This window comes from Cygnus atratus, chromosome 2, assembly GCF_013377495.2.
Source record: "Cygnus atratus isolate AKBS03 ecotype Queensland, Australia chromosome 2, CAtr_DNAZoo_HiC_assembly, whole genome shotgun sequence".
Taxonomy (NCBI): domain Eukaryota; kingdom Metazoa; phylum Chordata; class Aves; order Anseriformes; family Anatidae; genus Cygnus; species Cygnus atratus.
In genome coordinates, this window is record NC_066363.1 from 16,764,806 (window position 1) to 16,789,874 (window position 25,069).

General features: G+C 47.8%; 1 protein-coding gene across 1 annotated transcript; it reads right to left on the reverse strand.

Annotated features, from left to right (window-relative positions):
• Window positions 1-972: 972 nt before the first annotated feature.
• Window positions 973-5,218, reverse strand: BAMBI (BMP and activin membrane bound inhibitor). The gene is made up of 3 exons (XM_035545553.2): window positions 5,009-5,218; window positions 2,128-2,415; window positions 973-1,710 (listed from the first exon to the last, which is right to left on the reverse strand). Exons 1-3 carry the CDS (start codon window positions 5,082-5,084, stop codon window positions 1,295-1,297), a joined length of 780 nt encoding a protein of 259 aa, XP_035401446.1. The 5' UTR covers window positions 5,085-5,218; the 3' UTR covers window positions 973-1,294.
• Between the last annotated feature and the right edge of the window lie 19,851 nt (window positions 5,219-25,069).

Here is a 25,069-nt window from a genome sequence, read left to right on the forward strand (position 1 = left end):
TGACTGTACAGCCAGAACAGAAGGTGGCAGAAGCAGTCCTAAAGTGATTTAAACATAGATAAAAACCAGGCTTCCCAAATTCTGTCTTCCGCAGCATTTACTTTTCCTTCACCATGATGCAGTAGCTCCTTTTAAGCAAGTCTACTTTGGCTTAATCAAACAAGAAAAATACTGTAAGGTCCAGAAGTTTTGTCTGATTGTACCAACTATGCACTGAATAAATGAAATAATCAAGTGAATCCAACTTGTTGAAGGAGGAAGAAAAAAAAATGAATTGCAGAAGAGCTACCTGTGCAAGAATAGCAGAGAGAGCCAGTGATTAAAGTGAGCACACGATTTTTCAGTCCCACATGAGTTAGCAGCATGTGACAGTAAGTTACACTATAAAATAGAGGCAGATGTTGTTTTCCACAGAGCCCAGAGAGATTATCAGCAGGAGAAAAAAAAAAAATACACTGAGTAGGCTTCAGGGGTTTTGGGTTCCTTCCCACCTCCTTCTCACCTCCAAATACAAGGCAGGAGTAGAAGGCACAAAAAAATGTTATAGAAAACAAGAATTGTGAAAAAAGCAAAAAAAAAAAATCAGCTACAAAGAATTAGGAGATATTTTCTGATGTTTTGTATGGAGAGAGGAAGAAAAAGCAATCATGTAGCTGCAGAAGAATTAACTTGATTATGAGTAAAGTGCAATAGCCAAGAATTGAGGACACGGGTTGAATAGCATTGAATAAGAAGAGCTGCCATTCTTGTTCAGTAACAATTACCCAATTTCCCTCAGCAAGTAAGAAAATAGATGACTTTTTCAGGATCTGTTAATGCACAGAATTACCACACATAGCACCCTGATTTATTCCCACAACACACTCCCCCACCCAAAATCCATCCCAACTGCTTCCCAAAACAAGAAGTCAGAAGCAAGTTTCAGACAAAATATATATATTTAAAAAAATCTTTACAATAAGTCAGGAAACATAGGAGCTTGCATACAGTTTATTATAACTCAATTCTCAGCTCCCTACAGTTCAGATAACCCTGGTGACAGTGTTTACAACTTCTAATTTTTGCTTTCATAACGTTAAAGCAAACAATACATTTGAGTGTATTTTACTCTGTGCAAATAAGACAACTTTTGGAATCCTTCAGAAGAAATATCCAAGATTCTGTTTGCAGAGGTCCTTTGTTTCTCAGATGATCTGTGAGTTTTTGTTTCAAGATAAAGTGCTCCTGTCCAGCAGAACCCAAAGGCCTTCAAGAGTTCAGAGAGTAAGTTTAGCTCAGATTAAAAAATAATTGGTCATACAAATTCCAGCTTCCCATGTCCGCTGTACATTCCCCAGTGGACTAGCGAAAGAATCTTATCATTGCTGAGGTCTGAATGTCTCATTTTATCACAGGTCATGCAGCAGTTCTCATGACCAGTTACAGGCACCATGCATTCCAAGTCCAATTTTGCCACCTGCCCTTTTTTCGAATGATGTCCATGAAAACTATAGTGCAAACGGGAGAGCATTTGCTGCCGTTGGTCTTGCAGTCTCTTATTTTCACTCCTGAGCATCCGCAAGGCCAGCATGATAAGGAGCACCAAGATCAGCCCACCAGCTATAGGAACAGCAATCACAGCTGCCCTGAACCATAATTCTTTTGAAGAGGTCAGTTCCTGCACCTTGGTGATGAGATTCTTGCTGTCATGTTGATATCTGCTCCCTTGTCCTGCAAAGGGAGAAAGAAGTGAGGTTTATTTCAGTATCAACAGTTAGCTTACTCATCAACAACTCCCCCCGTGGAAGTCCACCTTGATTAGAGGACACATTCACAGCTACACACTTAAGCATGTACTGAAAATACTCCTATAAATTGAAAGAAGTTTCCAAGGGTGTTTATGGCATGGAATTTCTTACCCTGAGAGCTGATTTAAGAAGAAATGACGCAGACAGGCAAGACAGCCCTCTAATATTAATGCAGGCATAAGAGCTACTCAGCCAAGATGCTCCCCTGCACCCAGCCACCCGCTTCTCCCTCTGCTGGCTCTACTTACATTAACAACAAAATCAACAGCAGACCTTTAAGGTCTCAACCAGCACCAGCCTGAAGGCCACAAGAGATTTCACTGTAGCTTCTTTGCCCTACCTGAAGTCTCACCCCTGGGAGGAGACAAAACATCATGTAGTCCTCTGTAATTGCACATATCTTCATGGCAGCATTCCAATGTGGACATGGTGGTGCCAGAGTGGTTTTGTGCCTGTTTAGCTTGGCAGATATCAGCTGTGCTTGCAATAGAGTCCAAGCAGCCGTGAGTAAGTGGGGAATGTGTATTCTGAGGATCAAGCAGTCTGGAAAAGCAGGCGCTAAGCTCAGATTTGCACATATAACCAGTTGCAACACAGTGTGCAGCATCACAGTAGCATCTGATTTCACCTAAAAAATAAAAATTGTGCAAGATAAAGGTAAGAACTTGGTCCTTTAGGAACACCTCGCTGGGCACTCTATCAGCCACAAGCAGAACACAGCCAATCAAACTCAGTGCCAGTTTGGGGGTACTCCTCTAGACTGTAAATCCAGAGGAGCAGGGAGTTGTTTCCTTTCCATCACTGTACAGTACCTACCTCCTTGTAACCTTAATCCCAGCAAAAGCCTTGGGGCACTTGTTTTAATTACTACTGCTATAGTCCTTTGAATTAAAGCAAGTACATTTCACTGAGCCAGGGGCCGGGAGAGGGGGGTCGGGAAGGTCAAAGCGGCATTTTTTCCAAGGTAAATAACTAACAAGACCATTTTATAGCTACTTCCACTCACTGTCACCAATTGCATTAAGCTACATTTAAAGTAAAACCCCAGTTTTAAAAGAAAGCACACCTACAGTCCCCCAAGAAAGTCACATCTATCTTTTAAACTGTTACTACAGGAACAGCATTCTATTTTTATAAAGGGAATGCTTCTTCTAATCGGGCATAAACACACAACAAAAAAACTCTAGGTTTAAATATTTGTGTGACAAAAAAAAAAAAAAATCGGAACTGCTGAATTGTTTATTACCTCTCAGTGCTGTGCCAAAATTTAAAAGGTTTAACTAACACCTTATAAAGCTATTAGCTAGAAACCATTACCATCTAAAATCTCTCAGTCAGGAAGGTTTTTACTGTGCGAAACTGGGCAACTATTTGTAACTTCTCCAGAAAGAGAAAAATTATTTTTTTTAAAGTAATCATTCATGCAAAACTGCACTTTTTTTTTTTAAATCAGTATTAAAAAATGGAGACAGTGCAGCTTACAATTAATTAGTTTGCCAGAGTCTGTGTCTTTCAACCCTGATTGTGAAGTTACTAAATGGAGTGAAATTACGAGGCAAGAAGTCGGACACCCTCCGCAGCCCCCCTCTGCAATTTTGCATGAAATCCAACATGCGGTCAAAAAGGGAAACACTTAGACTGAAAATCCTCTACCAGCTCTATGAAAAATCTCTCAGGAAACCTCAAAAATTTCTGAAGGAAGCGATAAAAAGTTCCCTTCATAAAACTCTTCATTTTGTGCTCTCCAAACCGCTCTGGTACGAATTATACACGTCCTGTGCTGTAGGGAAAACTTACTCTTTCTAGGCAAGTTGCAACTCAAACCTACTTGAGTGTGCCGTCAACCCAAGGTCTAGGAGGAAGGCGGATTTTTGGAGTTATCCTTAAAAAGACGGGACTCAAACTACTGATGTGCTGGCGTACTTACCATCAGAATGGCACTAAGGCTTTAAAAGTCAACTGGATTGTCAAAGCTTTCTTCTACAAGACAGACTGTCTTCTACATTGATTTTTTTTCGGGGGGATTGCAAAAATAAATCTACAGGCTTCCCCGTGCCACCCCTTCTTGCGACACCCTTCAAGAGGCGCCCTGCAGGACGTGGAGAAGCCCCCAGCCAGGTTGGGGTGCCCTCCTGGGCCACCTCAACACCTCCCCCAAATGCCACCGCAGGCTCCAGGCCTTGAAGTTCCCGCTGCTCTTTAATAACTGCGCTTAATAGAAGCCAAATGATGGAGTGGCTCACTGTCTCCAGTCTGCGCTAATTCCCTCGGGCTTTTGCAGAGCAAGTAACCTAATTTTTCTCGAATTCACACACATTCCCCATCCAGCGCGCTATGGAAAAGCCTCTTTGTGTTTGTGGTTGGCAACAGCCATTCTCGGAGCATTTCATGCACGGTTCCACAAGCCCCCCGCGCTCTCTGAAAAAGCGATTTTTTTGGGTCATTTTTCTCACTGTGAGAGAGTTAAAAATAAGATGCAGACGAGGAACCCCGCCAGAGCTGACAGCCTGGGCACAGCACGGGAGGGAAGGGAAACTATACGCGCACTTCCACGCTCGCTGTTTAAACAGCCCTGCTCAAAATCCTGCGCTTTATTGACCCAAGACAGTCTTACAAACAAAATCTGACAGGCTCGTCATCAGGTTATTGCAACCGCTTTTTAATTAAAGCCACGTTTTCGGCTAAACAGAACGGGCTCTGTACGACTGTATTGCTGTCAATTCATAAAGTTTCTTCCTGCGCTATGCGAAAAGGCCAGGAAGGGTATTTAGGATTTTGAAACCGCGAACAATGCCCTTCTGTTCCCTCCTCTTTCTTGTTACTGTATGTAGCTATTAAAGAAAAATGTCTGCTTTTAGTCAAGATGGCTACAGGAGAGACTGCAGGCTTCTCTCGGAGCCTTTTGAAGTCGACGGCAGCCAGAAGCCTGTGATCCCCTAATTATATCATTATCAGGCGCATAGTTTCAGTATCTGCGACTTCCCATCACTCAGTCGCTCCCCACTCTGGCCGCTTTGATGGGGCCAGGCGGCTCCCCCCGGCACGCTGCAATTTCGCCTTAATTACAGCCTCCCCTTCCCCGGCCGCCCGCCGCCCGAGCCTCCGGCTCCCCCCCGGCAGGGACAGGGAGCCCGCAGCTGGGGGGGGGGGGGGGAGGGCGAACGACCCCGGGGCAGGACCGAGCCCCCCCGTGGGTCTCTCCCCGCAGCCGCCCGCCTCACCTCTGGTGAGCAGCACGGCCATGGCGCACAGCTCCAGTTGCAGCCAGACGAAGATGTAGCTGGAATGGCGATCCATTTACCCGCCCCGCCGCGCCGCCACAGCCTCCCCGCTCCGCCGAGGAGCCGCTCGCTCGCCCGAGGGGCGGCCCCGTTCCCCGGCTGCGGGCACGGCAGCGGCGGCAGCTGCTCACTGACACGGCGGCGCCTCCCGGCCCCGTAAATACCGGCGGCGCCGGGCCGGGCCGGGCCGCCCCCCGCACCGCCCCCTTGGCGGCGCCGCTGCGAGGCGGGCGGGGAGCGCCGCGGGGCCGCCCCGGCTTCGGGAGCCCGCCCGCGGCGCCCCCGGGCGGCGGAGGCCGGGCATGGAGCCCTCAGCCCTCAGTCAGCCGCCAGCCCTCAGACCCGGGCCCTCAGCCCCCAAACCCCAGACCCCAAGACCCCAGCCCCAGGTCCCCGCTGAGGTGACACGGGCAGGTTGCTCGCGGTGGTCCCGCTCCGAAGGCAGCGAGGAGCCCTGAGCTCCCCCCAGCCGACCCCATGGCTCCCTTGGCAGGTCTGGCGGGGTTGTGCTCGATGAATAAACAACGAGGCCGAAGGGTTTCTTGGTGATGAAAGGCTGGGGTGAAATGGAAGCGGGGTGAAGCCCGCGTCTGCGCTCGCTGCCCCGCGCTGATGGCGCTGCCACGGGGCCTGCAGCAGGTGATTGCTGCTCGCCCTTCCCCTGCCTTTCTGCTCCGACACTCAAGGCTACGCAAGGATGCAGAAGTGTTGCAACACCATGGATGCCAGAAGTTTCATTGCAGCCTTTTTTCCACGGTTATGAATTAAAAAAAAAACAACACCCACGCTTGTGCCCGACTCCCATGGCCTGGGATGCCCTGTGGGGCTCCTGGTGTCACCCCACTGCTGTCACCTCCACCCCACGACCACAGGCCCATGGGACAGCCACGGGCAGATACCCCCTGAAAGTACACCCTCTTTTTTCCTTCCAGCGCTCCCTTTTGGAAAGCTGCTGTTGGGAATGGGAGCAGGAGGCGATGCTCCATCACCAGACACTGCCACAGCCAGAAGGAGCTCCTCAAGGTCTCATCAAGCCTGGAGAGCTCTCCTTCACACACTAATCCTGAAAACAATATGCCCCATAGTTAACATTTCTTTGCTAATTTAGTTTTCTACTTTCTCTTCTCATTATGTTTTATAAGCCTTGATTTCTACAGTATTTGCACACCAACTGTTTCCCATTTATGGGCAAAATGCTTTAAATATTTGGGTCCTCAGCTAGTATTAATGCTGTGGGATGGCGTGTAGATAATAAATTAATAGCAAAAATTGCTTTACAATCTTAATTTGAAATGTTTTGTGAGTCTTTCAAGATGTTTTCTATCTGGGATATAATACCTTGTGACAGAGACATTCCTCCCCTGAAAGAGAAAGGAGGAAATATGAGTCTGAGATTGAGATAACTCCAGTTTACTTTGGCAGAGAGGAACAGACTGGATCTCAGGCTAATTAGTGCTGATGCCATCACACATTATAATGGTTTTACTGCGAGTCTTGCGATTTGCATATGTATAAGATAGACACACGTGTGCTGCACCGCAGTCTTTACACTTATGTTATACATATTTGCACTCCACCACAAAGTAATTTTCTAATTCTTGTTTCTGTTTAGAAATTACAAAAACAGCAAGATCAGCCAAGCCATATCTCCCACTCTGGCACTGGCTATCAGACGCTCATTTGCAAACATACGAAAATATCATTCATTATAATTTATAATCATTACAGCAACATGTGCAAGTCTGCAGTCATCGTTCCTTCTATTCCTACCACTAGTGACAAGTGCATTTAGCAGATCTCATTTGTTACATGTGATACCAACAGACTGGAAATGGCTTTTATTCGTGGAGCCACATTACTGCACTAAGTAACATGAGAGACTCCCTGAATATTATAAACATCCTGTCCAAGGGAACGCGGGCAGACTAACTAGAAGGCAATGTGCTTGAAATCAGTTTTCAGCAGCAAATTTCATTGACAGCTGTCAAGCCTGAATTGTGATCTACAATTTACTGTAAAAAATGGGTAAATTCTGTATGCTACAGGCTGACTCGAAGCACCACAGGGAACAGGGGGCCCGTAGGGATCACTCCCCAGCCTTGTGCCTGACAAAGCCACAAATTTAAATACCCTTTGGGGGTAATCTGTTGATCAAGCCGGGGTTTCAGGGGGTCTGACTGCCTTCCCACATCCCCTCACCCACAAGAACTGCCGTTGCTCTGCATAGGAGCTGCGCGAGGATCGCGTGGGGTCCTCTGGCAGACCACAACGCAAACAAAATAATTCAGCTTTTGCGGCGCTAATTCGCTTTTGTTTCAGAGGCAAGAGCAAACAGGGCCAGATTGGCCTGTAAGAAAAGGACGGGAGACAGCCCCAGCACAAAGCAATAACAACAGCATGTTCTGCAACCAGAAGGAATGCGGGATAATAAAGACAGGGAACCAGCAAGGAAAGCGTCGGGAGCCTGAGGCTGCAGGATACATCTCTGGCAGCCATGGGACAGCAGACCAGGGACTCCACTTGTAGGGACTGTGTGGCCCAAGGGGCATGGGGCTGTGCTTTCCCACCCGCTCCCCCAGGTACAGCGAAGCCCTTTGAAACCATCACAAACAAAGGACCCAGTTGCAAAACTGGCCTCTGGACAGCTCAGAGAAAGGCACTGCCTTGGGAATCATCTCAAATGAGTGCATTCCCTTCTGCCTCAGCTCAAGACTGTGTCACTGATTCTAAGAAGATGAAATTCCTGACCAAAAAGAAGAGCTCCATCCAAAGACATGACTTGAACGCTGTTTTGGTTCTCTTACTTCATTTCGTAGGCCATCAGTTGCCAGCTTTCTGCCAAGAGGACTGCTGAGAGGGCTCTGATAAGTCCTTCCTGAAGACCAGTTTGAGTGAGCCCTGAACTGCTCCAAACCCAGACCTCTCCCAGCAGGCAGGCAGCTGCTCAGCTAGGGAATGCTGTCCCCTACTTGGGCAAACACGTTCAGGAGAAGGCCAACCATTTTTCACCAGGAGTATGTGAGCAGCACAGCCATGCAAGCGTCTCCCTCCCATCACCAGCTGGTGAAACCCCCCCACTGAAATCCCAAACCTCTGGAAGCTCCACGTGCTTGACAGACCCGCTACAGGCACCAGAGCATGACTGGCATGAGGGATTAGGTCCTTCCTAGATCTAGGAGGAAAACAAAGACAAGCCAAGACAGAGGCTGAGCTGGCAGCACTTTCTGAGCACATTTGAACAAGAGCAAACCTCCTCTCTGGCTCTGGGAAACCAACTCCAGAAAAATCAACCTCCTCCCTTTGTATCGCTTCTCTCATACATTTCCTCTCTTTTTTTACATGAATCAGCATCAACTCCTGTCCCAGCTGATGCTGCATACCATGCAGTTATCAACAGCAGCAACACACCTGCAAAACTGACTGAAATGGGTTGAAACCTCAGCTTGCAGGTGCTCCTGGTTTAAGCAACCACCCCTAAAAACATGGCTTGCAGTGAGTGAGAAGCAATTCCTTCATCTGGCAGCTTTGAATGTAATCACAAATTCCTCGCTCTTCTATAAACTTGCCTGGCATGCTGGCAACTTGCCATCATTTCCCCCAAATGTTTGGATGTAACCACTCAGCCTGCCTCTATCAAACAAAACCCGCATTAACATAATAGTATCTGCTTGTTTGAACACTTCCAGCAACCCACTCCTCCCCTTAAAAAAAAAAAAAAAAAAAAAAAAAAAGGTGGGGGGGGGACAAAGAAATGGATAACAAGTGCAGTTTGGAAATCTATCCTACGTGCATCTCCAGTCAGGGCATTATCACAGCAGCCCTGTCCTGGGGAAACTCGTGCTCCTTGGGGAGCTCAGCATTTGCACCCTGGGATATTTGCACATGCATGCTGACTTTTGCTAACACTGCTCACGTAACACAATGCTTTCACCAGCATGGAAAGACCACTACTGTGTTTCACCCCTTTCAAATTGGTGTCAAAAGCAATGTTCACATACCATACCCATTCTTTTTTTGCACCTTGAAATTACGACAGGGAATTTCTCATTTGCAAATGACACGAAGGAAGAAAGCACTGGGACTCTTTAAAGCATTTTTGGAGCAACATGAATCAGAGTGGTGTTTTTTGTTAACCACTCAGCACTTGCCAACCAACACCTTTCTTTTCCCAGTTATTTCGCTAGTATTTGGGACATGATACACACAAGCTAATTCTACTGAATTGCCTTTACTTATGCTGATTATTGCCTTTAAAAAATAATTAAGGCTTAAGCTAGCGTAGCTGTGCTCAACGTAAAGCCCAGGGGGCTTTGGCTTCCCACTTCTGGGGCTGGCCATGGGTTTAGTGAATCAAGTAGCCGTGTCAGGAGCTGAGACTATGCAGAGCCCAAAGCTTGGCTCCTTCCCCAGCCACTCCCCGGTGACAGACAGGCTGCCGAGCAGGTTCCCGCAGGTGGAAAACTCCCAGGCAGCTTTATCCCCCATAACTGGGGCAGTTCAAAGGGGCGGATGGAGGCCTGCTCACTTTCAGCAGCAATTAGCATGTCCCCAGTGAAACCTGGTGACCTGCGAACTGCAGGAGGGGAGCTGCTTTCCAGAGATGCTCGGTGATACCTGGTCACGTAGAACAGACACAAAGCAAGGCCAGTGTGTGCTTCACAGGATCCTCTTCTCCGTGCCCGTGTCACCCATCTGCATCCCCCAGATATATGGCATGAGAAAGAGACGCTGTTTAGGGGCCCCAGAATATGAAGCGTTTGCTGAGATGCTCATCAGTTTACTTTTTTCATTTAAAACCAATCCTTCCCCCTCCTCCCCAGACGAGCTGCGCTCCTCCTGCTCCTCCCAATCAATAGGACGATTTGCATTTATCCTCCTGGAGGCATCGCTGCTAGGAGCGGGGGCCAGAGCGATTCAATCGATAGGGGGAAGCTGGAGCGAGGCTGGAAAAGAAGCAGCAGAGAGATTCCCCCCAGGGAGAAATGCAAAACACTGGAGAGAGGCAACAATTATTGTAATTGAAGGTAATGAGGCCGAGGCGCCAGCTCCAGCCCTGCTTAGCATCATTCAATACAAACCGAGACACGCAGGGAGGAGACAGCCCGAGCCCAGCTGCTCGGTGCCGACAGCCCGCACGCAGCCCTGCCCTGTGCCGCAGCCCAGCCCCAGCCTGGCTGCTCCCGGGGGGGGGTCCCTCCCGTGCTGGCAGCTCCCGGGCTTTGGAGAAGATCGGAGCTTGGACCGAGCTGGGGGGCACGGCCTCCTCTTTTCCCTTCCCATTAGAGAAATTTCCGTTAGGGGCTCCTACAGATTGTGGGGGGGAGAAAGTGCGTCTTCCCCCGGAGCGCAGGGATGCTCTCCCAGCTCGGGTGGAAAGGAGGCTCTGCAAGGCTCCGGCACCGGGTTGGTGAACCCTCCTTTGGATTCCTAACGCTGCCGGGGCTGAAACGGTGGCTCCGGGCAGGAGGCAGCGCCCCGGCCCCGTTGCTGGCCCTGAACCCGGCCCCGGCCCCACAGCGGGTGCCTCTTGCCCCCTGCTGGCCGAGCGGGTCCCGGCAGGCACGGAACCGGGCAGGGAGAGGGGAAACTCGGCGCTGCTGCTGCTGCTGGTGGTGGGATGCTTGGGATGCTTGGGATGCAGGACCAGCCCCGTCTGGCAGCAGCTCCTGCACCGGCCCGAGAGCTGCAGGCAGGAGTAAACGGGCAGGGTTCAGCCACCACCTCGGGAAACATCCGCGTAAAGGTGTTACCTGTCAGGATCCATAAACTGTACCCCAAAAGCCAGGCACCACCCAGCAGATCTGAGTTATCGGGTGCCTAGTGATAAGGCACGGCAAATATTAGGAATTCTCTTTAGATCTCGAGTGGGAGAAACTATTAGTTATGTCCTGGCACAGGATAGCATGCGCTCAGGAGAGGGGAGTTAGCTCTGGAGTCATGACATGGCCAAAAAAAAGAAAAAAAAATGAAAATTGAGCATCATTGTAACTGGACAGAAAGTACGGTTTAACTTATAGAAAGGTACAGTTCGGAGACAGGACATCTGGAGAAATAGTCATGGAGGACAGTCAAACCACAGCCTCTCACAAAAAAATAAATAAAAATTGGCAACTGCCTTTTAAAGGAGGCCTCTCAGGCTCATATTTACACTCACAAGAGAGAGAGCTCACGAAGTCTGAGCAGAGTCAGAGTCAGTCCCTTGGAAGACTTACACCGAGTAGCCAAAACCAGGGATGCTCTGCAGAGTGCAGGGACAAGGGGCTGTGCAAGGGTCTTCTCTGGTCTTGCAAGTAAATATCGTCAGCAGCCCCTCCACAACCGCAGCTCTAAAAGCTTTTGATCCAGATAAAGACTCTCTCCGGTTATATGTTACTTGGTATTAGTCAATATTTATTGCTCAACCTCTTATTTTCTGAGCCGCATATTTCAGAGCCAAACGCCAGAGACAAGGCAGTCAATGGCAGTCGGGAAAGCCTCCACACATTATAATAGATCAGAGTCCCAGCTGCTCGAGGAGGCAGTGCTTTACCAGCTTACACCAAACTCCAGTTCTGACAGGCATGTGCAATTGCTGTAAAAAAGGCCAAAGGCAGAGCTAGATCTCAGAGCAAGGAACATACTTATATATATCCTGTGAAGGCCTTAATAATTCTGCCTGAGCTGCTTGCAAAAGGAGTCATCTTGCCATCTAAACGCAGACACACAGTAAGAATAAGACCTCAATGCTCACTTCAACAAGACACGCAGAAGGGACGAGCTTTGTGAGTAAGGGGACCCGAGGAGCTGCGTGTCGGTGGAGGCTGCGGGCCAGCAGCCAGTGGAGCACCAGTGGAGGTGTGCTCCATGCGAGCGTGGAGCCTCCCCTGCTCTGACACTGGGGCAGGGGCAGTAGCTACATCAGGGGCAGCGGGTGTTTCTGGCAACTGGGAGTTAGAAAATTGTAAAGAGGGGAATTAAGAGGACAAATGGAACTGCAGTGAGCTCTGGCAGATGCACATGTTGGCGGCATTGAACGCCCCAGCTGCCAGGTAGGGCAGTGTCTGAAGGCCCAAACTCACCATCTCCGCTGGGCTTAACCAGGGAGGGTGGAGGTGGTCACATCCTTGGCTTTCTGCCAGCCCTGCCAAGGGACACCCACCCTTGTGGCATGGGCTGCAGGAGGGATCACCCAACCCTGCCAACCACAGCCTGGCACTGAGCACCCAAGGAGAAGGTTTGGCACAGTCCCCACCACCCTCTGATGGCGAGGATAATCCCAGGTGGACGGGAAGGATGCAGAGCTCTTGCCAGAGACATCTCAAGATGCCTGCAGGAGCAATGTGAGACCAAAGGCAGCCCAGGCAGAGGAAAGGGTCAGCAGAGGGCTGCAGAGCCTTGGCGGAAAGTGACACCAAGTGGAACAGAAACTCAAATTCCTCACAGACCGGGGCTGCGAGGCAGCAAGGGGGCAGGAGAGGCGAGTTCAGAGAGCTGGTCGTCCTGCAATGGGAAGAAGCTGGGCCCTGGCATTTTCATAACCACTGAAGGGAAGACTGCAAGCCACATCAGAGTTACACAGGACTAAAAGCCACCAAGAAGCCACCGAGTAGGAGAGTAGCCCCGGTCTATAATGCAGTGGAGGACGTTAAGCCGAGGGCCTCCCCGCAGGCCTGCTGCCACTCCGGCCTGCCTCCAGCGCTGTGCTGCCACTCTGTGCCCGCTGCTGCCACGCATCCGGGAGGGGCCAGTTTGCCTTCACATATCATTTCTCCTTTTTGTTTACACACATAATGCACTTATAAAAGGCAGGTCGTGAGAGCGGCCTGGTCGCAGTCTGGGAGCTCCCATCTCCCACGAGCACTGGTGGGGCTGAAACGTGGCCCTCAGCAGACACACAGCAGGCTGCGTGTAGGCTGGCTCGCCGCCCTGCCATGCCTTCATCGCCTCCGGCAGAGAGGAGCAGGCACAGAGGGGCAGAGCTGTGGCTGCCTCCTCTTTCAATCAATCCTGCCGTCACCTGGTTCTCTTGTCTTCACTATCAGAGCCCTAGTGAAACGAAACTAGGCAAGTCTCTGTAAAGTCACTCTGTAAATGTCAGTCTGAGCCTGACATTAAGTTAGGTGTGCAGCATCTTCAGCTCTGCTCGGGGAGCCTGGCAGGAGGACTGATAACATACCAAAGAATGTGTTTTTCCCTCCCAGGCACAGATTTTAAACTCATCCTTTTCTAGCAATGTAAGTAACAGAAGGGCTGGCATTAGAAGCCAAACAAACAAAACTGCTGCTGGACATTTAGCGACCAGCTATTATCGTGACAGAAATCAGACACAACAATCTGCCTTAGTTAGTATTCCCATCGTTAGCCCCAGATACTTGCATTTCTAAACAAACCGTTTACATTCATCTGAACTGCATTCCCATAAACAAAGCCCTCTGCGTGCGGAGGGGAGGAGGTCGGGGCTCTGCTGCTGCCTGAGGCCATGCTGCGAGCTGCTCCTTCCCAGGCGAGGGGAGCACTGGCATCAGCTCTGCCTCCCCTGTCACCGCCAGCCAGGACCGTTTTGTTTGGCTGGATCCCTTTGCCCTTCCTGAAGCCCTCGAATTAAGACATCAGCTCATTTTTGATGCAAACGCCAACTGAAGTGCCTCTATTCCCAGTAGCAGGAGGCATGGCTTGAGCCCGCTGGAGATGTGGATGTGCACATTCTGCCTGCTGAGCCTGCCTTCTCCTCTTCCCCTTCCTCCTCCTCCTCCTCTTCCTCTCCCTCCCTGGCCCCTCTCCACTCAGCTCCAGGCTCCTGCTCAGGGCCAGGCTTGGCTGTGCTCCCACTCTGGGCATAGGGACCAGGGAAAGGGATGGAAGTATTGCAGCAGTGGCAAACGGTGAGGAGCTGAGAATGAAAGCAGGTATTTGCACCACAAACATCACCCATGGCAGGAAAGCTTTCCAAGGATGTCGTGGAGGAGCATTTCCTATGAACGGTCACACTGATCTCATCGGTGTGCTTTTGTTGCACAACCAAGATGGCCTTTTCCCTTTCTCATCAGCTCCAGCCTGGAGTTCATGAAGACTTTGTGCCACACGCATGACCAAGCAGCCACCAAGGACAGAGGACAGTTCACAAGCTCACCTGTGCCTCTCCTCTCCCTCACACTATTTCCCCCCGTATTTACACCTGAGGCAAGGAAGGAGCAAAGGGAAGACGTACCAAGCTGCTGATTGAGGCGAAGCAGAGTGAGAACAGCCCAAATGGAGAGGAGCCTGAGAAGGCAGTGGGAGGAAGCACAAGAAACAGGCCACCGGAGTGGAAAGCAGCAAGTGGATCTGAATGCAAGCCCCGTGGTGAGTGAAGCTGGCCCCAGCACTGTGCTGGTGGACACGGTGTGATGTGCCAGGAAAAAGAGATGCGGTAATGAAGGCCAAGGAGATGCTGGCTGACAGACACTGGCATCGCCAAACATCCACACATGAAAAATTGTCCTCGCTATCCTCTGCTGGTGAGTCCAGCTGGGACTGCAGAGGTTCTGGGAGGAGCTGGGAGTGAGGGGCAGCTGCAGGGAGCATGGAGAGAGAGGCCAAAATGCACCTGAAGTCTGAGGAGCAGGAGACAGCAGCTCTGCAGGGGCAAGACCCCTGTGCAGGAAGGGGCTGTCAGGACCCCTCTCTGCAGAAAGGGACCCTCCACATCCTTGTGCTTTCCTTCCCCAAACCTGGTACCTCGCTCCAGAAACGGATCATTGTTTTGACTATGCCAAGGTCAGGAGTTTTCGCTCTGCCCCAAAAACAAGTCTCCCCATGGTGTGCTCCATTCCTGACCATCCTGCAGCAACACTTGGACGAGGAGTATCTATCTCACCATGGCTGACCGAGGTTTTTCCTTTCTGATTTCACTGACGTAATTAATAAAGCACAAATGACGCGGCTCTCTCAGAAAGAACGTTCCTTCCCCTCTCTGCTGGCACATCTGGAGCAGCCCTCCACACTACATTTGTGTCAGGGATTTACTTCATTTGTGTTGAAAGAAGGAGTTGTCAGAAATCTGGAGATGGATACAGTGCCAGGGTCCTACCTTAATCCTTAAAATTGCACAGCTGCCTCAGACTCCCTCAGCACAGATTCCTTAAAAACGCCATGGTATGCAATGACTTCCCACCAATATCCAAAGGGGACTAGCAAATAACGTGTCAGGAGATACCCTCTGCTTATAAAGCATGTTTCTTCCAGAAGATCCCCCAAAGCGCAGTACGAAAAACAGCCAAAATGATCAATTTGCATGATGTTTGTTTAAAAGACCTGCACCTTCTCAGCTGTGGTGTGGGTGACAATCCTGAATAGAAATATGCCAGCTCTGAAGCAAGTGAAATAAATGGCAATTGATTCTCTATAAATTGCAAAACACGTAGTTCTGTCACCAGTCCTCATGGCTCTTATATTAAACTTCACTGGACCGTTACCAACAACAATCCTACAGCTGATGCAGAAAGCACAAAAACCCCTTCACGAGTCTTCTCATTTCTTCCAACCTTAACAATTAAGACTAGGGTTCATCGAGGGAATCTAGTGGTGCTAAGCTCCCGTTGGCCACAGAAGCAGTCCTATGCGTTACCAAAGAGTGGCAGCTCCAAACCAGGTCTGAACGTGGCAGACGTGGGAAGCTGAGCGAGTCCCCGGTAGAAGCCGTGCAGCACCTGCAGCCAGAATGGTTCAGTGCATTTGCACGCCCAGCAGTAAAACTCATAAAATTATCCCTGCCAGAAAAGTCACACTGAATTCAACAGATTGTTTTCCCCCAGCAGAAAGCAGTATATTGCGAGCAGTGTTGTACTACAGAAACTACAGGAGCCCGGCAGACCTCAATACACAAGACCTTCTCTTCTCCTGACTTTTTCTTGAACAGTGCCCTTACCAGAAAAGTGTTAGGAAATATTAAACATATCCCTGTGGAAGTCATCAAATACCATCTTATTTGATCCCTTAAGCACAAGAGGAAAGGAATGAACTCTATTTCCCAAGCCAACTTCAGAAAGCATTCAATTATACGAAGTGCTGCCCTGCCCCACATTGGATTCCTGCTCCAGTACATGAAATAATGTGTGAGACTTGTTCAGCATCCAAAATTGAAGCTATCAAATTGTACAGATGTTGGAAGTTCATTTATAATCATCTGGAAACGACAAGAAAAGAGCTGCAGGCAGCAATAAAGTATCCTGACATCCATTATCACTTCAGAAACAAGGAAAAATAAAAGTAATGGTTGATAGAAAAAAAAAAAAAAACACCAAACAAACCATGGCGAAATAGGGCTAGGGAAGACCTTAGAAGGTCACTATGTCCAACCTCCTTGCCTGATTTTGCGTGTCTTGCAACCCAGAACTTGGTTTATACACCAGAGCTTGCTGCTGTTCTGTGACAGCAATACACTGAAATATACCCTGAAAAGCTCTCCCTAATGAAGAAGCTAATCTCCCTGTTGCAAAGGCAGAGGCTCCTCTAGAGGACGTTTCAGAGCAGCTGTCTAATTAAGGCAGTCCAAACGTCTTCACAGGAGGAGACTCTGCTGGCTGGAGAGGCAGTCTGGGAAGAGCAGTGACACAAGGCATCAGCCGTGTTTGATGGAAACCCCACCGGTGACCGGTGACTACTTTTCACTTCCCCTGCACTCCTACCTTATGAAAGAAGAGATCATGCATTATTCAGTATCCTGCCTTACTGCTTTTTCTGTTGTTCATCCATGCTGAAACCACTTTCATTGGTACTCTTGGCACTTTTTTTTTTTTTAAGTAAAAGAATTACTGGTTCTGCTTAACTTTTTTTTTTCCTTTTTGTTTTCCACCCTAAAATTACCTCCTAATTCTGATTTTACACCAGCCTTCTGTCTTTAGTTCGCCCTTCTTTCACTTTTTGTTTCTGAGCAGTGCAAACATTACATTTTATCTTTGCAGTCAACTTGTTTTGCTCTACTGGTTAGACTCAAACCTAGAATTTCTTTTTTAATTACTTTATACATATATAAAGAAGGTGAAAAAAATAATTTTCCATCTGATTCATAGAGTTATAAATATGCAAAGATATGCATGAAACTCATGGCAACAAAAGCTGGAGTTTCTTGCCACTCCGCATCCAGCTCATCCTTTCCCAGCAAACGTGTAGATGATTATAGCCCTCCACGACCATCATGCTCTGTGCTTTGGATGCTGCTGCTGGTTGCTGAAAGGCAATCTGGTCCACCCATTTTCCTGGCTTGGCAGTCTGCAGAAACACATGCAGTCACAGCAGTCCTCCTTCCTCCTTCTCCCTTTTGTCATCATTGGCAGAGCCAGTAATCACCGTGAAAGCAGCGGTAGGACTCCAAACCCCATCCTTTGCTTCTTCAGTGTAACAGCCATAAATCACACAGAAGTTAAGGTGCATGGATTTTCCTTCTATATCAACGATGTTTGGTCTTTGCTTTGCATTCATGCAACGATCTGTTTAGTCTTCCCTGCTAAGCAACAGGTACCATCACCAAACCAGCAACTGCTCTCCCTTTGCAGTGCAGCCCTTTCCTCTCTCATTAGTGATGTCAGTGCAAAACTTCAGTGTCCTGGCTTTTGCTTTTGGCGGCTTTCACATCCACCCTGTCAGAGCCTTTAGAAGATGGACCTGTCTACATCTGACCTTTTCTCACAGCTCTTGCAGGCTGCTTTTAAAGAAATTTCCCCATCGCTTCTCTTCACGCTGGACGATGATGTTCTCCCTACCCTCAGCAGAATGCATGTTTGTGGTGACAACGTGGACCTGGCCTCATGGCTGCAGGTCAAGGAAGGTCTCACTTCTTGCAGCATTATGTTTCATCATTTCTGCCTTGCAGACTGTGATCCAGCCAGCTCCCCAGGCTTTATCCCTGTGAAACTCCCCTTCGTTGCCCCCTATTCACTCACAGTTGCTGGTGATGAGGGTTCACACACCCTCCCCCAGCACCCTGCTCTCTTTATTAAATTGCAGAAAGAGGGCAGAGATGCTACCTCTAATTAAACTGACATATTTGGAGAAACAGCAGCAGATAGCTCTGGCTGGAAGGATTATGTGGCTGTGCTAGGATTCCTTAAAAACTCAGGTCAGTCAGACCAGTTTTCGCAGAGTCTGGAAAGACTAAGTAAAAAATAGTCTCAAAGCAGGTGAAGAGGAGAAGCAACAGAGCTGCAACCCTCTGTCTGTTTCTGAGCAAGTGTATAGTTTCTAGCTGCCAGAGCAGCTTGTCTCACAACAGAAATTGGACTAACTACACCAATTCTATAGATAGATTCTTGGCAAGCATACCATCAGTTTGTTAATATGTATATTAGACAATAAAAACACTAACATTCAAAAAGAAGCTGGTAAAAGGCTTTGTCTGAGTCAAGAAGTTACTCTATTTCAGCTATTCAGTTGAACACATATTGTCTATCTTCAATATCCCTGAAGAGACAATGCGGTTGGTTCTTCCTGGGTCAGACGTCACAAAAGAAATAGTAGTTATGCTCCCCTTTTTCTTTTCAGTCAGTTCTTCAGACAGTTCCTGTTTTGCTCTACTTGAGGCCACGAGATTTTTCCAGTTCCAGGAGGACTGGGTTAAGATTAAGGTTATACCTTAAAACCTGTCCAACGGCAGAGAGGTTGCCAAGTGTCAAGCTTACAAAAAGGGGTCATTCCCAATCAGTGTTGGGAATGTAAAGCTGATGCTTTAAAATTATTGAAAAAAAAAAAAAAAAAGAGTCATTTATTCCTTTTTTTATCTCAATGTCACCTCAACATTGAAATAAATGATTGTACGTATTTAAGTAAGGAGGCTCTGTCAAGTCTCCACTTTTTTTTCCACATCACCAGAATCAGTATTATTGTTATTTTTGGCTTGAACATACCACTGAAAGTACTTTGTAATCACAGAATCATTTAGGTTGGAAAAGACCTCTAAGATCATCAAGTCTCAAAGTAATGGGCATCTGCACTCCTCCATGGTCCCCAGCGGTACTGGTCAGTCACCTCTGCTGCGGGACCTGGGACATGTTGACCTCTGTCTGTGGGTTGAGGCAGACTGCTGGGGGGAGGGGGACAGAAAAGCAAAGGGAGCTTGCAGAGATGTCACCTAGGGGTAACTTAGGTAAAGTCAAATGGGTATGAGGGGTCAGCACGCTTAAATTAGAAAATCTACCCCAAAATTCATGACTCAATGCATGCTTCTGATGTTCCCTTAGAAGAGAAAATGAGAGAGGGAATTTCAGAAAAGTTAATTCATCTCATATGTTATGCTGCTGCAGGGACAGGCTCAAATGCAATAATCAAGCTAAGATACCTACTTACCACAGCAGCTTCTTCCTTCCTTTTGCAGTGCATCTGTTGCTGTCAGTGCGACTTGTTTCATACCATACTGGGCTGTGCAGAGTGAAGGCCATTTCCTACTGTTTGAAACTCCCCAGATCCCAGAAACAACTTTCTCCCATTCTCAGCTAAAATTATGAGATCCATTTCGATGATTCCTCACAAATTTGTGTGCGGTTTTACTCAGCCTGAGCATCGACCAGCTGTTGGCATGGCCCAAAGCCATAGAAGACCCATGTGCCCTTTCCAGCTGCTATTGTATGACCGCGTTTGACCCATAAATGAACAGGTAACAGATCCCACTCATGGCTCTCCCAAAAAAAATGTTTTCTTAACGCTAGACATGGGTTTGTGGTACAGAGGAAATATTTTGACGGAGACCAGCTTGTGTCCAAGCAGATTTGGGAAGTCAAACATACAGGAGCCAAGTCTTGGTCCTTGTATTGAAATCAATCAATCAAACTTCTTAATCATCTCATTGCAACATTCCAGTTGTGCTGCCAAGCTGGGCTGGTCAATGGATTTTGGTTTTCTTCCAATATACATGGGGACTAGCAAAACAACCTACAACATCACGCCTCTTCTGGGAGCTGCCAGGGCCTCTTCCTTTGTGAAGACAGATGGATGCAAAACCAGGCCAGAGAGCAGAGCGAAGGGAACAGGCAGTCTCAGCATTCCCATCCTCTCATCCAAATTTTCTGCCTCCCAAATTGCCAAGGCCTGAAATAAAACGATATTATGAAGCATGATGAGAAGCTAGGGATGTTTAGACAGGAATACATAGTACAGCTGATGCCGGGGAGCAACAAGCAGCACCAAACAAGAAGAAACTCCCAAGAAAACAGAGCTATGTGGCAAGGTCTAAGGGGACAATCCTACATTCTACCCAGCGTGATTATTAAAGCAAAACAAAACAAACAAACAAAAACCTACAAACTTTCAAAAGCATATATTAACTTTTCTTCAAAAAATGAGGAATCCTCACTGTATTCTCTCCTGCTTGAACTGTTGCAACTTGTGAGAGCCACACAGCCGGCACGTCCCATTTCTCAGTACCTTTGCACTACAGGAATGCCTCCAGCAGGTGGGAGCAGGACCCAGGGCCTCACCCTGGCAGGAGCTGAGCACTTCCACGCTCTGCCACCAAGACTTCAGATGCTTACTCCACAGAATGCCTTTGGCAAGGGCGTTCTACTGCTGTTTAAGGTATTATTGTGTGAATTATCACTGCAAGCATCAATTTAAAAAAATAAATAAATAAATGAAAGAAGGAAATAGACTGCAAAATGATGCCTACAGAAGAAAAGTAAAGGAGAAGTTTTCTTTCTAAGGCAGTGCTGCTCTGAGTAGAGCTCTTGTTTGGAAAACATTTGAGAGAAAGCAGTTTTGGAGCTGGACCCCGCGAGGTCCTGAGCAGCATCACGTTTCTCAAAGCTGAGCAATGGCATTAGTATATGGTGCTCTGATCCAGAAGGATTGCTCTGTACCCAGATCCCCCCAACCCCACAGTGTGCTCTCTCTTGGCCAGAAGCTACCATCCTCGCATCACCATCCTCCAGCATGGCACCTCTCTAACGAAACAGGTTGCAGCTGCGCCGAGCATTTGGCTTCGCTTAGCACAGCGGGAAGCCCTGGCACCAGGGGGTTAACGCCCGCAGAGCCACAGCCTCCAGCTTCACTCACAGCCAGATGCAGAAACTGCCAAGCCCGCGTTCCAATAAATTGCAGCTCACACGATCTGTAAGTGTAATAAAATAGCTGTTAACAATTCTGTAACTCTCTCTCTCTAAGCTTGTAAAAGCCCGAAGGTCAGCTGGAAGGCAAGCTGCATTTCTTCCCGTTGACCGAGTCCCGTCCTTTTACCTCACCCACTGGGGTTTTGGAAGGGCAAGCACTACACCTTGTGGGGTTTCTCTGCCTTGCTCCCACCACCAGAGTGAAGCCAGACAAAGGAGGGGCTGGGCTTGCTGCTGGAGGCTTTTGACAACCCAGAGGGGAAAGAGCAGTGAGTTCAAACCCTCTCTCCAGGTAGATGTCTTAAAAATCTCTCTGTAAACCCACTGGGGCGTGGGGCTGGGTGTGCAAACCCAAGTACTGTGCTCATGCAGCTGCCGGTAAGCTGACACAAAAGGACACAAACCAAGGGAACAAAGCAGCTCTGCCATGGAGCAAAGCAGGGAGCAGGACAAACATGGGGAGAGAGAGGACAGGAGCAGGGGGAGCTGAAAAAGTTCATCAGCACCCTCTCGTCACAAGACACTCCATTGCTAGTTTGGCAAACCAAGCGAATTTATTTGTCATCTCCAGGGTCAAAAGCCTCCTCATTTAATCACCAAGATTTGGAGAGACAGAATGTGTCAACACTTCGAGCAAAAACAACTGGAATGAAAACAATGCTTTCCCCAGTAATTTCCCTAGTGTGTCCCCAAACATTTTTAAATTCTTGAAAGAAAAAGCATCTAGACTGAGGGCCGGGCAACATCACCAGAGCCACCCCGCTGAAGTCGCCGGTCATGGCAAAATGGTGCGATCTGCTCCTGGCCATTAATGGTAGCAAGAACAAAGCCTAAGTGGCTGGTTCCTTTAATTGTTTTAGAAAAAGCTGTGTTATTATATTTCTATTATATTTCACATTAAAATTCTGTTCATTTCAACTGAGAAAGGAGGAAATCAAAGGAAAACAGAAGCAGTGCACAAACCTGCAAAACCAGTTCAAGGGCAGGCTTCAAGACTCAGCACCTTTTCCAAGACAATTCAGAAGGATCCAAAGCTCCGTTCCCTCCTGGCAGGCTTTTGCTTGGTGATATTTTACAGCATTGAGGCCATGGTCTTGAGGGACAGACTGAGATGAGCACCGTGAGGAGGAAACATGAGGCGGCAGCAGCTGGCACCTTCCTGCCGGGTGCTGTGGCCCACACACATGGCACCTAAGGCCTAGACATACCTGCAACACTCACATGCTGAAGTACTGCTGATTTTTTATTATTATTATTTATTTTTGAAGAAGCACCCTTTAAAAATCTACATTCCCCAGAAGATCTTTTGCAGAAAGCGTACTGTGGTAGCTCAGATGACAACAGTCAGAAGCGTAAGTAGCATTAAAAAACAAAACAGAAAACAGTGTGTTCAGTCTTTCACCCAGCCTTAGTCTTCACTTCAAGTGAAGACCAAGTCTTCACTTGAGCTTTAATCAGGAAAAAGCGTGGACTCCCTTGGGCTTTGGTTATGAGAAACCGGAGGAGTTATGTTCATGAGTTATGAGCACTGGAGGAAGATGGCGCTTTGCCAGAGGGAGCTGCTGGGGTTTGCTCCTGATGAGGAGTTCTAGAAGTTCAGATGGCCTCAGAACGAAGGCACAGGGTGACACTGTCAGCTCTGTGGTGGAAAAAGGCCTTCTGCTGCTGCTTTGGAGGAAAGTGCGAGAAGGAAGGAAACTTGGCCCCAACAAGCTCCACCCATGGGTAAGCAGAGCAGCAGGCCCAGGCCCTGACCTCGCACATCCCGATCCTTCCTGCCACGGCCTGTCCTCCAGCAGGGGGTGAAGGGAAAGCGGGGGCTGCAGGCGCAGAGCAGGCTGATGGGGGCCACGAGGACATGAGGGACAGGGCATGAGCCCCCTGCCAGGACTGGGCTCGGCTGTGGAAGCACCAACAGCTCCCCACAGAGGCCTGACACCCACCGCCATGGCCGTGCCACATGGTAGGATGGTCGTGCAGTGGTGGTGGTGCCTGATTGATGAGCACATGCAACTCAGGAGGGTTATTCTGTTTTCATACACACATGTCCAGTGGCAAAACCAGAATAGATGATGGGTGAGAGTGTTGGTAATAGAAGATGAAATATACAATATTGCTTAGTATGTGTTACATTTGCGATGTACTGTTCCGGGACTGCGCTTGGAAGATACAAAATATGTGTGCAAGGATAGCATGAGAGAATGCACCGATTCATGATGAGGAGTAAGGAGGACTAAAAGAATGCCAAATTTGCAAGACATCTAGATAACTGGGGCCTCTCGGACCCTGAGAACTGGATCAAACCAACCTTGCGGTTTGGACTGAGACCAAGGGCTCAGAGAGCATGCGTAAGAAGAAAAGGTTAAAAAGTTCAGCTCTGATGAAGACATCTTACTTCATCCCGACGACCACCCGGACGACCACCAGAGAGTGATACGCATGCGCAGAAGGACTGATAAGATAATTAGCATACGAAGCGGGGCTAGGCGAAGCTAGGAAATGAATATGCATAGATGTGTTGTGAAACCTAATGCATATGTAATATTTTAGGAGATAAAAGAGAACTGAGTGAACAAATCGGACAAAGTTAGATTTGGGCAGGCATGCCCCTAACTTCCGGTGCCTAATAAAAGCACCTTCATATAATCACTTTGTGGATTATGTGTCTTTATGAACGCTAACAAGAGAAGTTAGATGGTGGTTTCTAGCACATGCAAGCCCAGAGATCAAGGCTGGTTTTTACCTAAGGAGTATTTCTAGGGCTGCCCAAAATGTTTCAGATGCAGACTACTGAGAACTGCTTTCTTCCCATGTGAGGTCATGGTTTAAGGGCTGTCAGTCATTAACGAGAGAAGTTTTTCCTAAAGACGAACACATATGCCGTCCACTGAGCATTCAACAAGAGACTTCCCCATAGGGTAGAATAATGGAATTGCATCAAAGACAGCAGGAGGAGCTTGTTTTTTACCAAGCTCCTGATCAAAGCAGGTAAATGGCAGTAGGACTATGTTGGCAGAGAAGCAAAATTAGTCGTGAGACCACAAGAGCCAACAACTTATGCATGAAGATCGATATCACCCACTCCAATGGGTGATAAAAGCCTATCTGGAAAAAGAGAAATTGCACGTCTGAAATATCACTGAGACACTGCTGGTGCTGACTACTACCCATCTGAAAAGGCACGCAGTTCCTAACCAGAGATGGAGATGGTTTCTCAGTTCAGGGAAAACTCTGTGAAGCCACTGCAGACTTCTGCACTGATTCAAATGCACTTGTAATCTGAGTTTTAGATTAATACTGCAAGGTGGATTCAGTTAATTTTTTTTTCCCATTATTCAGAAGTGTCCTGTCACTCATTCCAGGAGATTCCACAAAATGGAAAAGCACACAGAAAAGATGGTGTTGTCTTGAAATTTTATCCACCTTCACTGAAAATGTCAAGCCTGTGCAGAATTTGAGTGTGCAACAGAACAAACAAGCAAGTCTGATTTCATTTTTAGACTTTTTCCTCCCCTCAGGAAAGTTATAGATTCTCATGGCTTTTTCTGAATTTAAGGTTTTTAGGATCACAGTATTAAGACTTTTCTCGTGTATGTATGCTTTGCTTACTGCATACAAATGATTGAGGCATAACAAAAATAACTTACAACTACATTAGATTCACTGATAGAAACTCTCTCTTGAATAAATCTGTGTTAGTGAGTGAATCCCTCCTGCTCCAAAGAGAAAATCCTGTAACCCCTATTATGAAGAGGCTGAAGATATGATATTATATTAACGTTTCTACTTGTCAACTAGGGAAGCCATCGATGAAAAATGCATATAATTATATTTCCCTCATGAGAACTCCTCTAATAATCAAAATCTCACCCAAGTTCAGCAACATGAAAGAGTAAAGTGCCATTAAAAATACAGAATACCGTAAATGCCTCTTTGATAAAATGTTCAT

Bases quoted from the DNA above. Each gene is read 5' to 3' on its own strand.
- BAMBI (XM_035545553.2), bottom strand. From the start codon at position 5,084: ATGGATCGCCATTCCAGCTACATCTTCGTCTGGCTGCAACTGGAGCTG. The intron at 2,416-5,008 runs GTGAGGCGGGCG...TTTATTTTTTAG, and splicing joins GGCCGTGCTGCTCACCAGAG to GTGAAATCAGATGCTACTGT. The intron at 1,711-2,127 runs GTAGGGCAAAGA...CTCCCTTTGCAG, and splicing joins TCCCAGGGGTGAGACTTCAG to GACAAGGGAGCAGATATCAA.